The 14,188-nt window shown below is 46.9% G+C and overlaps 1 protein-coding gene across 1 annotated transcript in view; it reads right to left on the reverse strand.

The window, feature by feature from the left end:
• The window catches only part of CPNE9 (copine family member 9), a 952,981-nt gene that overhangs the window by 659,828 nt on the left and 278,965 nt on the right, over positions 1 to 14,188 (reverse strand). Inside the window, exon 4 of the mRNA XM_086939381.1 lies at positions 521 to 624. Coding sequence (XP_086795507.1) covers positions 521 to 624 — 104 coding nt within the window. The remainder of the gene's footprint in view (positions 1 to 520; positions 625 to 14,188) is intronic.

Consider the following 14,188-nt stretch of genomic DNA (forward strand, 5'->3'; position numbering starts at 1 on the left):
AACATTAACTAGAATTTATATTACTATTAATACATTTTTAAAATTTTGTTAACCTTTTTTCTACATATTATTGACATTTTTTACTTTGACTATTTATATATATTTTGTCGATATTTTTTTGTACTCGATATTTTTTTATCACCATTTTAATCGATATTTTGGCCAACGAAATTTATGTTATCGATATTTTATTATTATCGATATTTTTAACTCGATATTTTGTCCATTCGATATTTTGGAGTCGATATTTTGTCTGTGCACAAGCTAAGGTGCATTAGGAGCACATGTGTTGTGTGAACACTTACACTCATTAGCTGGACCCAAACTGCAAAACACTAGGTGAAAATGATGTTGTTTAAAAACTTTGTACCGTTGAGAACAAAGGTAAACCCTGAATCTTTGCAAAGTATGGAAGTTAGAAAACTAAATTTTGGACCCCCCTGAACAGCACTTAGAGTGTTAAATTTAGGACGTGGCCATACATACATTTAAATATACATGAAATGAGAAGTGTACTCACACATCAAAGCGAAGGTTCTGCTTCTCCTCAAAGAAATAATCCAGCACAAACTTGCGCACAAAATCTGGGTTCAGTGTGTTGTCGATGACTTCTGTCCTCCCAAACTGTAGAAGGGAAGAGAGAGCCCGGGTCAAGGATTAAAGTAAAGACAATGATGGAAGAGAACTGCCTTTATGGGGTCTGGGGCAGGGGTGAGCGTTACTGTCTGAACATTCATCTGAACCCCGAATATGCATTTATTTTCTGTTCACGGAAGTCTTGACAAACAGGCTACACACATTTTTCGATCTTGTGGCCACCTTCAAGTGAGCCTGGGGCATGTATATTGGAGAATCTGGTGAACATTCCCTTAAGTATTCTCCTGGACACAAAGAGCCCAATTCACAAAAGTAATCTGAGACAAAATCCTAACTTTACGACTTTGGGTATTCACAAAATGCATTTAGAAGTAGTAAAGTTAGGATTCCTAATAATAATCCACATTTTTAAAGCGCACAATCACCCGTAAGGGTCTCTAGGCGCTGGGGGCCGTCGGGAAGATTAAGCAAGCTATTGCCCGGAGTCACATGGTACTGGGCTAATCTGCCGCCGGTGCCGGGGATTGAACCGTGATCCCCAGATTCCGGAGTCAGTCGCCCTAGCCGCGACGCCACACCTCTTCCCCTATGTCTGTCATAGAACCTACTGGAGCGAAGGAAGCCACGTGCGCCATCCGAGAGTTACTTACTCAACACATGTTTGCAAACTAGAGCGACTCTGCTATGTCACGTATGTGCAAGGGAAGCATAGCTTTCATTAAGCGTTAGGTGTATGGTACTCGTAAACAGTTTTGACTTATAACTACTCGTATAAACGCATGGGTGTATAAAGCAGGTTATGCATAGCTTCAGTTTCAGTTTTTAACGTCTTTATTTCGATTTTTCATCATAAAAGACACACATATACACAAAATTACTTTAAATACAATTAGTGCAACGAAGTCGTGAGATCATAAATATTTAAATACACATACTAAACAAATCAAAAAGAAACAAGACAAGAGAAATTAAGGCAAGGCAAATCTAGTTAAAAATCTCAATTAAACATACTTGTAAAGACGTCAAGGGGAATTATAAAAACATTTGAGCATATATATAAAAAAAAAATAGCAGATCATCAATACTGATAAAGTCATAGGCCAGAAAATCAGTGGGGTAACACAGTATACAAGTTATTTAGGTCATGATACTATGAGCTGACTGATTTAATCCTTATCAGCCAAGCCCACCCAAGGAATTTGGCCAATCCTATGGTTAGCCATTCAGATGTGTTAGTTCTCAAGATGTACAGTGCTTCACTACTCACTCGGGTGTTAAGTCTAGTACATATAGGTTTCAGCCACTTATTACGTGGTTCACAATAAGCAGTACAGACAAATAAAAAATGACCCACTGTTTCTTTGCAAACGGTACAACAGGGACAGAAACTTGACTCTAACCTCTGCCAGCCGCTAGTGAAAGCCCTCAGAGGCAGTGTACCTACACGGAACTGATGGTATAGTTTCCTATCTAATGTTTTAAGGATAACATCCCAATATACTTCTTTGTTAGGTACTGCTTTGTGGAGCAAAAACTGGCCTGTCAAATTCATTTTCTCAGAAAGTGCCACATGTTCCGTTTTTACCATGGACCAAAAGAGAAGTTTAAATTCATTCTTGGTAGGAAAGGTTTGAGAACCCGGCTCCGACCAAAGCAAGGGAAGACCCATATCGGTAAGAGTATTCTTAATTAGCTTTAGCCACGGTATGTCACCTGCCCCTTGTTGCATTCTCACATCCAGTAATTCACGGGCAAACATGGCCAGCTCCGGGGTGGACCATATACGTCTCCATAACGCCACCATCCTATAGAGGGCCTGGTGTTTAATGGTATGCATGCCCATGTCCATCAAGAGTGGAAGGACTGGTGTTGAGGGGGGGAGACTAACTAAGTTTCGAAGGAATTTATTCTGTATCCTATCCAGGACAGCCAGGTCCACACATCCCCAAATGTCCGCCCCATATAATATGGCTGAGCTGATTTTAGCACTATAAATTTTAAGTGCGGGCAGTACTCTTTTAGTCAGGGAACACCGCTGCTCTTTTACTAGACAACCAGTCAAGCGGGCAAATTTCAGGCAGAGTGCCGCTACTTGATCTTTCCATTGTAGCCTATAATCCAAGGTAACACCAAAATAAGTCATTACATCAACCTGCTCCAGTCTAGACCCATTCATTAAAACATGGCCCCTCAGTGGCTTTTTCTTAGTTAGGACCATGAACTTGGTTTTATTAATATTGATCTCAAGATCATTCATAATGCAAAAGTCCATGAATTTATTTATTGCTACCTGTAAACCCTTCTGTGTTTTGGCCAATATGAGAGTGTCGTCTGCAAAAATTAAAAGAGGGAATTTGGTCCCACCCAGTGAAGGAGCATCGGTGGGGGTATCTGAGAGGAACTTAACCACCTGATTGATGAAGAGTACAAATAGGGTGGGGGCCAGGACGCAACCCTGCCTCACACCGCGAGTTACGGGGAAGGATTCAGTAACCTGGCCCTGGCGACCCCATCTGACTCTTGCAAAGTTACCCTCATGCATCCTAATGGTAAGTTCTAATAGTGCACTAGGGACCCCCATCCTTCTCAATGCTGCCCACATCTTCCCTCTGGGGACCAGATCAAACGCTGATTTGAGGTCCACAAATGCAGCGAAGATCTTCCCGTCTCTCAATAACACAGTTTTCCAATAGATCATGACAAATCTTAATATCTGATCAACTGTGCTAATGTGTGCTCTAAAACCCGCCTGCATTGGAGACAGAATATCTACTTCTGACATCCACGAATGGATTTTCCCTAACAGCATTCTGGCTATTACTTTTTGTAGGGCATCGATGAGGCTGATGGGGCGGTAGTTTCCCGCATCAGATCTATCCCCTTTTTTGTGCACTGGCAAAATCTCAGCCCCTTTCCAGGAATTTGGGATCCTAGTCCCTCTAGCTATAGCATTTGCTAAAATTAATATATACGGGACCCAGTGTGTTTGATCGTATTTGAAGAGGTCCGCAGGGATGCAGTCCATGCCGGGGGCTTTGCCATTCTGCACTTGTTTAAGAGCAGAAATAGCTTCAGTTTCAGTGAAAACAATGTGATCAAGTGAGGCCACCTCAGACTGCACACTGGCATCTTCCCTAATAGTAGTAAGGGAGATCCGTTCCGTGTGGCTGAACTGTGCCTCGAAATGCTTGACCCATTGCTCTGCCGGGACATGGTTTACTGGAGTATGTAATTCCCCCGCCCCTCCCCATTTCACAACCTCCCAAAATTTTTGTTGGTTAGATGAGGTACTTGCCTGGTATAAATCTAACCAACGCTGATCATCCCATTTGATTTTTGCCTCTTTTAATGCTTTCTTATAATTCACCCTGGCTATCCTTATATCCGGGCATGATTTGGATTTAATAGCCTTTAACAGAGAGCTGTGGGCAATACTACAGGTCTTATCATACCATTTCAACCTAGATTGTGCTGGGACATTATTTCCTCCTTTTACAGGTTTGATAAAAAAAGACTTAATTTTACTAAAAAGAGACTCATGAATTGTCCCGATTTGGTCGAGTGGAGTTCCAGCCTCAAGTATGGGTACCATCTGTCTTGTAGCCGCTAGGACCTCCATGGCAATCCTGCTAATAATAGCAGTATTGTCTTGGAGCCCAGCCCATCTTACCCTTCTACAATCATTTGTGAGACCAGCGTCTGCTGTATCAATATTAGTTGCAGGGTTCATGTGGAGACCCTCATCCACTGATAATTTTATTACCAGGGGGTTATGACCACTCTCAGATCTAGTGACTATTTCCATGTCCACCAATATTTTCCAAAACTCTATCTTTAACAAAAAATAATCAATGCGGCTCGAGTTTAGGGAGTTATCAAATGTAACTTTTCCCATCTGGTCTGATTTGGTCCTTCCATTCGCTGCACGCAAGTCCCATTCAAGGCAAAGACCCAACCACTGCATAACTGCCTCCGTTACTTTTTTAATTGGAGGGATAGACAAAGGAGGAACATTCCAAATCTGATCAATTTCCCCATAACCCCCACTATCAAGGTTAGGAAACGGTTCGAAACAACAGTTGAAATCACCTGCCACCATAACACATTTGTCACTACTAATGTTATTCAGTAGGGAGTCAAGTTCAGCTACCACTCCCGCAGGCTTCCCACCTGGTAACCCTCTGGCATATATGTTGAACAAACAAAGGTCCTGGTTATTTTTACCGGTTAATTTCAACGCTAGGATGTCATTACTCAGAGTAGGGAGTTCCGTGATGGTAATGGCTAATGATTGTCTAATCCAAATAACTAGGCCTCCTGAAGGGCGACCCTTCGGTCCCTTACTAGCTGGTTTGTGGTAATTAAGGTAGCCAACCCGATAGATAGCGTCGGTTGACCAGCTTTCCTGCAGGATAATAACATCATGTAGATCCACAAAGGAGCCCCAATCAGCCTCTGACGCTTTCCCCTTTAAGCCCGCTATATTCCAAGACAAGACTGCGAGGGTGTAAGTTGTTTTCTCTGCCATCTTGGCGGTTGGGTTGACGACAGCCTTAGTGATCGTCTGTCTAGGGGTACCTGACAAGAATGTTTCCCTTATTTCCACCCTCTGTGGATTTGCGCTAGACACTGGGACAGTCTCTACCCCAGGGACACTCACATTATTTAAAGAACACGTTACTACAGCACTAGAGCGCCCAGTAGTCGATTGTTCTACATCATGTCAATCCACACCTTCCAGACCGGAAAGGGGAGCAAACCGGTTCGCAAGGTGGGGATAGAACATTGGATAGAGTGGAGTGTCAAAATGGAGTCTCCCTCTAGACCTGTCCCTTCTTGAATGATGAAACGGGGTGTGGGATCTATTTGCATATAAAGCTGGATAAAAATAATGCAGTAGTAGGGTTTGTACATCCCCAACTCTACCGAATCTTGGTTCCCTGCAAATGTATTCGGCAACCCAAGGCTCTCTAAAGCTAACCACCACACAATCCCCCTCAAGATCTTTCTTACCAAAACCTATCCAATCCACCCTCCTTACATTAAGTATTTCAGGATTTAGATTAGGAGGTAGAGGCCGGTTTTTATTAAGCCAGAATGTAACCTTATTGTAAAGATCCTTGTGTGTTTCCCTCTTGCCATCTACAAGCGGAGCCACGCCAGTTAAGACAATTGTATAAGGTACTGACTCCGGTGGGAGGTTCACACACTGTTTCTTTGGGATGGGTTTGGCGATGGGCTGATGACTAATATTTTTGCCCCTAACAGAGGTTGAATTTTTCTGAGCCTGCTGTTTTTTTACAGGCTTTGGCCTTGCAGGGTTCTCTGTAGAAGCTGCTTTCTTAGGATCGGGTACAGTTTTTTGCGGGGCCTTGGATATAGAGGGTCCCACTTGTAAACTATTAACCCCCGCTTTATTATTCGTCATAGTGGTGGGCTTCGGAATGGTCGGGACAGGAGGGGTCAAACCAGCAGTTGCTAAACTGGCGAGGATTCTGTCAGAGGTCACTATATTATCCTTCACTAGCAAATCTATGGAATCCATTTTTGTATTTAGTAACCTTGTCCTTTCAAAAAGAGGTAGAAGTAAAGATTTGAATAGCAGCTCAATTTTAGCCAAAAATATCTCTTCTGTAATGCTAATCATAGTCTCACCTCCCCCTTGCTGGGCAGTAGCGTTAATATTGGGTAGCTGTGGGGGGGATGGTGAGGCATTTCCCAACCCCTCAGTTTGTTCCTCTATGTCCGGTGAGTCTACCCTCTTGCGTTTCCCAGGGTTATGAGTGGGTGTTTGTTGTGGATGGGAAGGGGAATCCATTAGTTCAGTACTAATGTTGAGATTTGGTGAGTCTGAAAGACCAGTATTATCCCTGGACTGATCTAAACAAATGGTCCCGCTATTTTGTAAGTTATCGTGCGCAGTATTAAAAGCACTTTCCTGGTAGGAATCCACTATCTCCACTGTATGGATCTCAGGAGCAGTTACCAACAATACTTCAGCATTACTATCCGAGTTCAACGTGGAAAGTGGGACAGGGGAGACAGCCTCATTGATTTTACCTAGTGAAGACCGCTTACCAGTAATGATATCAAGCGAAAGGCGTTTTTCAACCAGGGCGATCTCCTTCTCTAATATAGCAGTAGAACGTTTGAAAAACTGATCAATTGTACCAGTAAAAGTACCATTAGAGGTTGAGACCTGAACTTGCCTCTCCTTACCAGACCTTAAAGGCATTTTTGTTATTCCTTTTAAAATACAACTGGCGGTGCTATATCCAGCCTCAATACTTAATCAGCGATGCCACTCAGGCCACAGTATTTTAACGTCACTTTAGACACAAACAGTCACAATAAAAATTATACCAGTTAATAAGGATCATAAATAAGTAAATAGGAAGAAATTGTTAATAATAGGGCCCAGCCCGGCCTCCTCCGGCCCCGGACGGCCACAGACGGTCCCGCCCTTGTCCCGGGCTTCTCCCGGTCGCTCCCGCTCGCTCCCGCGAGGCGGGGATACTAGGCTCCTTAAGACTCTGCAACTACGTGATAGGCGGGGGGGCGTGGCCAGCGGGGAGAGCAGCCCAGGTGATGGTGATTGGGCGCGCAGGGGCTCCTGGACACTGGAGTCCCCTGCCTATGCTCGCAGCCCCGCTGGTTACTCGCCTGTCCCCGCGCTCCTCCTGAGGTCTCTGATGCTGCCTCCTGGCAAGCGACGCGCTGCGGGACCCGCGAAGCGGGTCCGGCGAGTCGTGGAGACGGTTGAAATCCACAAAGGGTCAGCTACACAGTGAGTCCGCCGTGCTCCTCTGGCGTCCTGGCACTGGCAATCCGTTAGCAAAGGGTCCCACAGGCACAAGGTGAGATCGGCTTTTACCTCCGTTGGCGGGGGGCGTGGCCAGCGGGGAGAGCAGCCCAGGTGATGGTGATTGGGCGCGCAGGGGCTCCTGGACACTGGAGTCCCCTGCCTATGCTCGCAGCCCCGCTGGTTACTCGCCTGTCCCCGCGCTCCTCCGGAGGTCTCTGATGCTGCCTCCTGGCAAGCGACGCGCTGCGGGACCCGCGAAGCGGGTCCGGCGAGTCGTGGAGACGGTTGAAATCCACAAAGGGTCAGCTACACAGTGAGTCCGCCGTGCTCCTCTGGCGTCCTGGCACTGGCAATCCGTTAACAAAGGGTCCCACAGGCACAAGGTGAGATCGGCTTTTACCTCCGTTGGCGGGGGGCGTGGCCAGCGGGGAGAGCAGCCCAGGTGATGGTGATTGGGCGCGCAGGGGCTCCTGGACACTGGAGTCCCCTGCCTATGCTCGCAGCCCCGCTGGTTACTCGCCTGTCCCCGCGCTCCTCCTGAGGTCTCTGATGCTGCCTCCTGGCAAGCGACGCGCTGCGGGACCCGCGAAGCGGGTCCGTCGAGTCGTGGAGACGGTTGAAATCCACAAAGGGTCAGCTACACAGTGAGTCCGCCGTGCTCCTCTGGCGTCCTGGCACTGGCAATCCGTTAACAAAGGGTCCCACAGGCACAAGGTGAGATCGGCTTTTACCTCCGTTGGCGGGGGGCGTGGCCAGCGGGGAGAGCAGCCCAGGTGATGGTGATTGGGCGCGCAGGGGCTCCTGGACACTGGAGTCCCCTGCCTATGCTCGCAGCCCCGCTGGTTACTCGCCTGTCCCCGCGCTCCTCCTGAGGTCTCTGATGCTGCCTCCTGGCAAGCGACGCGCTGCGGGACCCGCGAAGCGGGTCCGGCGAGTCGTGGAGACGGTTGAAATCCACAAAGGGTCAGCTACACAGTGAGTCCGCCGTGCTCCTCAGGCGTCCTGGCACTGGCAATCAGTTAACAAAGGGTCCCACAGGCACAAGGTGAGATCGGCTTTTACCTCCGTTGGCGGGGGGCGTGGCCAGTGGGGAGAGCAGCCCAGGTGATGGTGATTGGGCGCGCAGGGGCTCCTGGACACTGGAGTCCCCTGCCTATGCTCGCAGCCCCGCTGGTTACTCGCCTGTCCCCGCGCTCCTCCTGAGGTCTCTGATGCTGCCTCCTGGCAAGCGACGCGCTGCGGGACCCGCGAAGCGGGTCCGGCGAGTCGTGGAGACGGTTGAAATCCACAAAGGGTCAGCTACACAGTGAGTCCGCCGTGCTCCTCTGGCGTCCTGGCACTGGCAATCCGTTAACAAAGGGTCCCACAGGCACAAGGTGAGATCGGCTTTTACCTCCGTTGGCGGGGGGCGTGGCCAGCGGGGAGAGCAGCCCAGGTGATGGTGATTGGGCGCGCAGGGGCTCCTGGACACTGGAGTCCCCTGCCTATGCTCGCAGCCCCGCTGGTTACTCGCCTGTCCCCGCGCTCCTCCTGAGGTCTCTGATGCTGCCTCCTGGCAAGCGACGCGCTGCGGGACCCGCGAAGCGGGTCCGGCGAGTCGTGGAGACGGTTGAAATCCACAAAGGGTCAGCTACACAGTGAGTCCGCCGTGCTCCTCTGGCGTCCTGGCACTGGCAATCCGTTAACAAAGGGTTATGCATAGCATGTATGTCCTGACTAATGTGTGCTTTGAGTGATGCAACGCTATGCACTTTGTGTAGGCTATGAGAAGTGTATCCTAAGAGTGATGCCATGCTATGCAATCTGTGTATGCTATGGGTAATGTATGCTATGAGTGGTATCACGCCATGCACTCTATGTATGCTATGGGAAATGTATGTTATGCGAAGTGTATGCTATGAGTAATGCCACGCTATGCACTCTGTGCATGCTATGGATAATGTACGCTATGAGTAACATATGCTAAGTAAGATATAAATGGAATGCACAACACACTATGGGTAACTTTCTAAGAGTAATAACACACTATGCACGCTGTGTCTGCTATGGGTAAAGTATGCTATGGGGGATGCCAGGCTGTGCACTCATTGTATGTTATAAGAACCGTATGCTAAGAGTAATGCCACCCTATGCACTCTTTTGTATGCTATGAGTAATGATTGCTATGAGTGATGTCAAGTTACGCCCTATGTGTATGCTATGGGTAACGTATAGTATGAGAAGTGTATGCTATGAATCATGCAGCGCTATGCACCCTGTGTATGCTATGGGTAACGTATGCTATATGTGATGCCACGCTATGCACTCTGTGTATGTATGGGTAATGTACGATATGAAAAGCGTATGCTATGAATAATGCAGCGCGATGCACTCTGTGTATACTATGGGTATCGTATCCTATGAGTCATGCCACGCTATGTACTCACCTCACTCTTAAAATCTTTCCACACTTCATCTCCTCAGTAGAGTTCACTTTCCTTCTATCATCTTCCTCCTACACCAAACCTTTATTTTAGACTTAACTTCCAGTGTAGAGCTCCCCTAACCTCTTTCTAGACCTCACCTTCTCAGCTGAGCTCACCTACTCTCTTAGACTCTATTTGCACTTCACCTTCTCTGCTGAGCTCACCTCCTTCCTAACCTCTTTCTAGACTTCACCTCCTTGACAGAGCTCACCTCACCTCTTTCTAGACTTCGCCTCCCTCTTCCAGCTCACCTCACCTCTTTCTAGACTTCACCTCCTTGTTACAGCTCACCTCACCTCTTTCTGGACATCACCTCCTTGTTACAGCTCACCTAACCTCTTTCTAGACTTCACCTCCTTCTTACAGATCACCTACCCTCTTTCTAGACTTCACCTCCTCGCTAGAGCTCATCTAACCTCTTTCTAGGCTTCACCTCCTTGTTACAGCTCACCTAACGTCTTTCTAGACTTCACCTCTTTGTTACAGCTCACCTAACCTCTTTCTAGACTTGGCCTCATTCTTACAACTCACCTCACCTCTTTCTAGACTTCACCTCCTTCTTACAGCTCACCTAACCTCTTTCTAGACTTCAGCTTCTCAGATTAGCTCACCTAACCTCTTTCTAGGCTTCACCTCCTTGTTACAGCTCACCTAACATCTTTCTAGACTTCACCTCCTTGTACCAGCTCACCTAACCTCTTTCTAGACTTCACCTCCTTGATACAGCTCACCTCAACTCTTTCTAGACTTCACCTCCTTGACAGAGCTCACCTCACCTCTTTCTAGACTTTGCCTCCATGTTACAGCTCACCTAACCTCTTTCTAGGCTTCAGCTCCTTGTTACAGCTCACCTAACCTCTTTCTAGACTTCACCTCCTTGTTACAGCTCACCTAACCTCTTTCTAGACTTCATTTCCTTGTTACAGCTCACCTAACCTCTTTCTAGACTTCACCTCCTTGTTACAGCTCACCTAACGTCTTTCTAGGCTTCACCTCCTTGTTACAGCTCACCTAACATCTTTCTAGACTTCACCTCCTTGTTACAGCTCACCTAACCTCTTTCTAGACTTCACCTCCTTGTTACAGCTCACCTAACCTCTTTCTAGACTTCATTTCCTTGTTACAGCTCACCTAACCTCTTTCTAGACTTCACCTCCTTGTTACAGCTCACCTAACCTCTTTCTAGACTTCATTTCCTTGTTACAGCTCACCTAACCTCTTTCTAGACTTCACCTCCTTGTTACAGCTCACCTAACCTCTTTCTAGACTTCATTTCCTTGTTACAGCTCACCTAACCTCTTTCTAGACTTTGCCCCCATGTTACAGCTCACCTAACCTCTTTCTAGACTTCAGCTCCTTGTTACAGCTCACCTAACCTCTTTCTAGACTTCACCTCCGTGTTACAGCTCACCTAACCTCTTTCTAGACTTCACCTCCTTGTTACAGCTCACCTCACCTCTTTCTAGACTTCGCCTCCTCGCTAGAGCTCACGTACCCTCTTTCTAGACTTCACCTCGTTGTTACAGCTTACCTCACTTCTTTCTAGACTTCACCTCCTCGCTAGAGCTCACAGAACCTCTTTCTAGACTTCACCTTCTCAGCTGAGCTCACCTCAATTCTTTCTAGACTTCACCTCCTTGACAGAGCTCACCGAACCTCTTTCTAGACTACGCCCCCTTTTGACATCTCACCTAACCTCTTTCTAGACTTCACCTCCTTGTTACATCTCACCTAACCTCTTTCTAGACTTCACCTCCTTGTTACAGCTCACCTAACCTCTTTCTAGAGTTCACCTCCTTGTTACAGGTCACCTAACCTCTTTCTAGACTTCAGCTCATTGTTACAGGTCACCTAACCTCTTTCTAGACTTCACCTCCTTGTTACAGCTCACCTCACCTCTTCTTAGACTGTACCTCCTTGTTACAGCTCACCTAACCTCTTTGTACACTTCACCTCCTTGTTACAGCTCACCTATCCTTTTTCTAGACTTCAGCTCCTTGTTACAAGTCACCTAGCCTCTTTCTAGACTTCAGCTCCTTGTTACAGGTCACCTAACCTCTTTCTAGACTTTGCCTCCATGTAACAGCTCACCTAACCTCTTTCTAGACTTCACCTCCTTGTTACAGCTCACCTAACCTCTTTCTAGACCTCAGCTCCTTGTTACAGGTCACCTAACCTCTTTCTAGACGTCATCTCTTTGTTACAGGTCACCTAACCTCTTTCTACACTTCAGCTCCTTGTAACAGCTCACCTCCGTCTTCCTAGACGTCACCTCCTTGTTACAGCTCACCTCACCTCTTTGTAGACTTCACCTCCGTGTTACAGCTCACCTAACCTCTTTCTAGACTTCAGTTCCTTGTTACAGGTCAGCTAACCTCTTTCTAGACTTTGCCTCCATGTAACAGCTCACCTAACCTCTTTCTAGACTTCACCTCCTTGTTACAGCTCACCTAACCTCATTCTAGACTTCACCTCCTTATTACAGCTCACCTAACCTCTTTCTAGACTTCTACTCCTTGTTACAGGTCACTTAACCTCTTTCTAGACTTTGCCTCCATGTTACAGCTCACCTAACCTTTTTCTAGACTTCAGCTCCTTGTTACAGCTCACCTACCCTCTTTCTAGACTTCACCTCCTTGTTACAGCTCACCTCACCTCTTTCTAGACTTTGCCTCCTTGACAGAGCTCACCTCACCTCTTTCTAGACTTCACCTCCTTGTTACAGCTCGCCTAACCTCTTTCTAGACTTCACCTCCTTGTCATAGCTCACCTAACCTCTTTCTAGACTTCATTTCCTTGTTACAGGTCACCTAACCTCTTTCTAGACTTCACCTCCTTGTTACAGCTCACCTAACCTCTTTCTAGACTTCACCTCCTTGTTACAGCTCACCTAACCTCTTTTTAGACTTCACCTCCTTGTTACAGCTCACCTAACCTCTTTCTAGACTTTGCCTCCATCTTACAGCTCACCTAACCTCTTTCTAGACTTCAGCTCCTTGTTACAGCTCACCTAACCTCTTTCTAGACTTCTCCTCCTTGTTATAGCTCACCTAACCTCTTTCTAGACTTCATTTCCTTGTTACAGGTCACCTAACCTCTTTCTAGACTTCACCTCCTTGTTACAGGTCACCTAACCTCTTTCTAGACTTCACCTCCTTGTTACAGGTCACCTAACCTCTTTCTAGACTTCGCCTCCTCGCTAGAGCTCACGTACCCTCTTTCTAGACTTCACCTCATTGTTACAGCTCACCTCACTTCTTTCTAGACTTCACCTCCTTGTCACAGCTCACCTCACCTCTTTCTAGACGTCACCTCCTTGTTACAGCTCACCTACCCTCTTTCTAGACTTCACCTCCTTGTTATAGGTCACCTAACCTCTTTCTAGACTTCATTTCCTTGTTACAGGTCACCTAACCTCTTTCTAGACTTCACTTCCTTGTTACAGGTCACCTAACTTCTTTCTAGACTTCACCTCCTTGTTAAAGGTCACCTGACCTCTTTCTAGACTTCACCTCCTTGCTACAGCTCACCTCGCCTCTTTCTAGACTTCGCCTCCTCGCTAGAGCTCACGTACCCTCTTTCTAGACTTCACCTCGTTGTTACAGCTCACCTCACTTCTTTCTAGACTTCACCTCCTTGCTACAGCTCACCTCACTTCTTTCTAGACTTCACCTCCTTGCTACAGCTCACCTAACCTCTTTCTAGACTTCACCTCCTTGCTACAGCTCACCTGACCTCTTTCTAGACTTCACCTCCTTGCTACAGCTCACCTGACCTCTTTCTAGACTTCACCTCCTTGCTACAGAACACCTCGCCTCTTTCTAGACTTCGCCTCCTCGCTAGAGCTCACGTACCCTCTTTCTAGACTTCACCTCGTTGTTACAGCTCACCTCACTTCTTTCTAGACTTCCCCTCCTTGCTACAGCTCACCTAACCTCTTTCTAGACTTCATTTCCTTGTTACAGCTCACCTAAACTCTTTCTAGACTTTGCCCCCATGTTACAGCTCACCTAACCTCTTTCTAGACTTCAGCTCCTTGTTACAGCTCACCTAACCTCTTTCTAGACTTCACCTCCTTGTTACAGCTCACCTAACCTCTTTCTAGACTTCACCTCCTTGTTACAGCTCACCTCACCTCTTTCTAGACTTCGCCTCCTCGCTAGAGCTCTCACACCCTCTTTCTAGACTTCACCTCGTTGTTACAGCTTACCTCACTTCTTTCTAGAGTTCACCTCCTCGCTAGAGCTCACAGAACCTCTTTCTAGACTTCACCTTCTCAACTGAGCTCACCTCAATTCTTTCTAGACTTCACCTCCTTGAC

Source organism: Lissotriton vulgaris, chromosome 9 (assembly GCF_964263255.1).
Source record: "Lissotriton vulgaris chromosome 9, aLisVul1.2, whole genome shotgun sequence".
Taxonomy (NCBI): Eukaryota; Metazoa; Chordata; class Amphibia; order Caudata; family Salamandridae; genus Lissotriton; species Lissotriton vulgaris.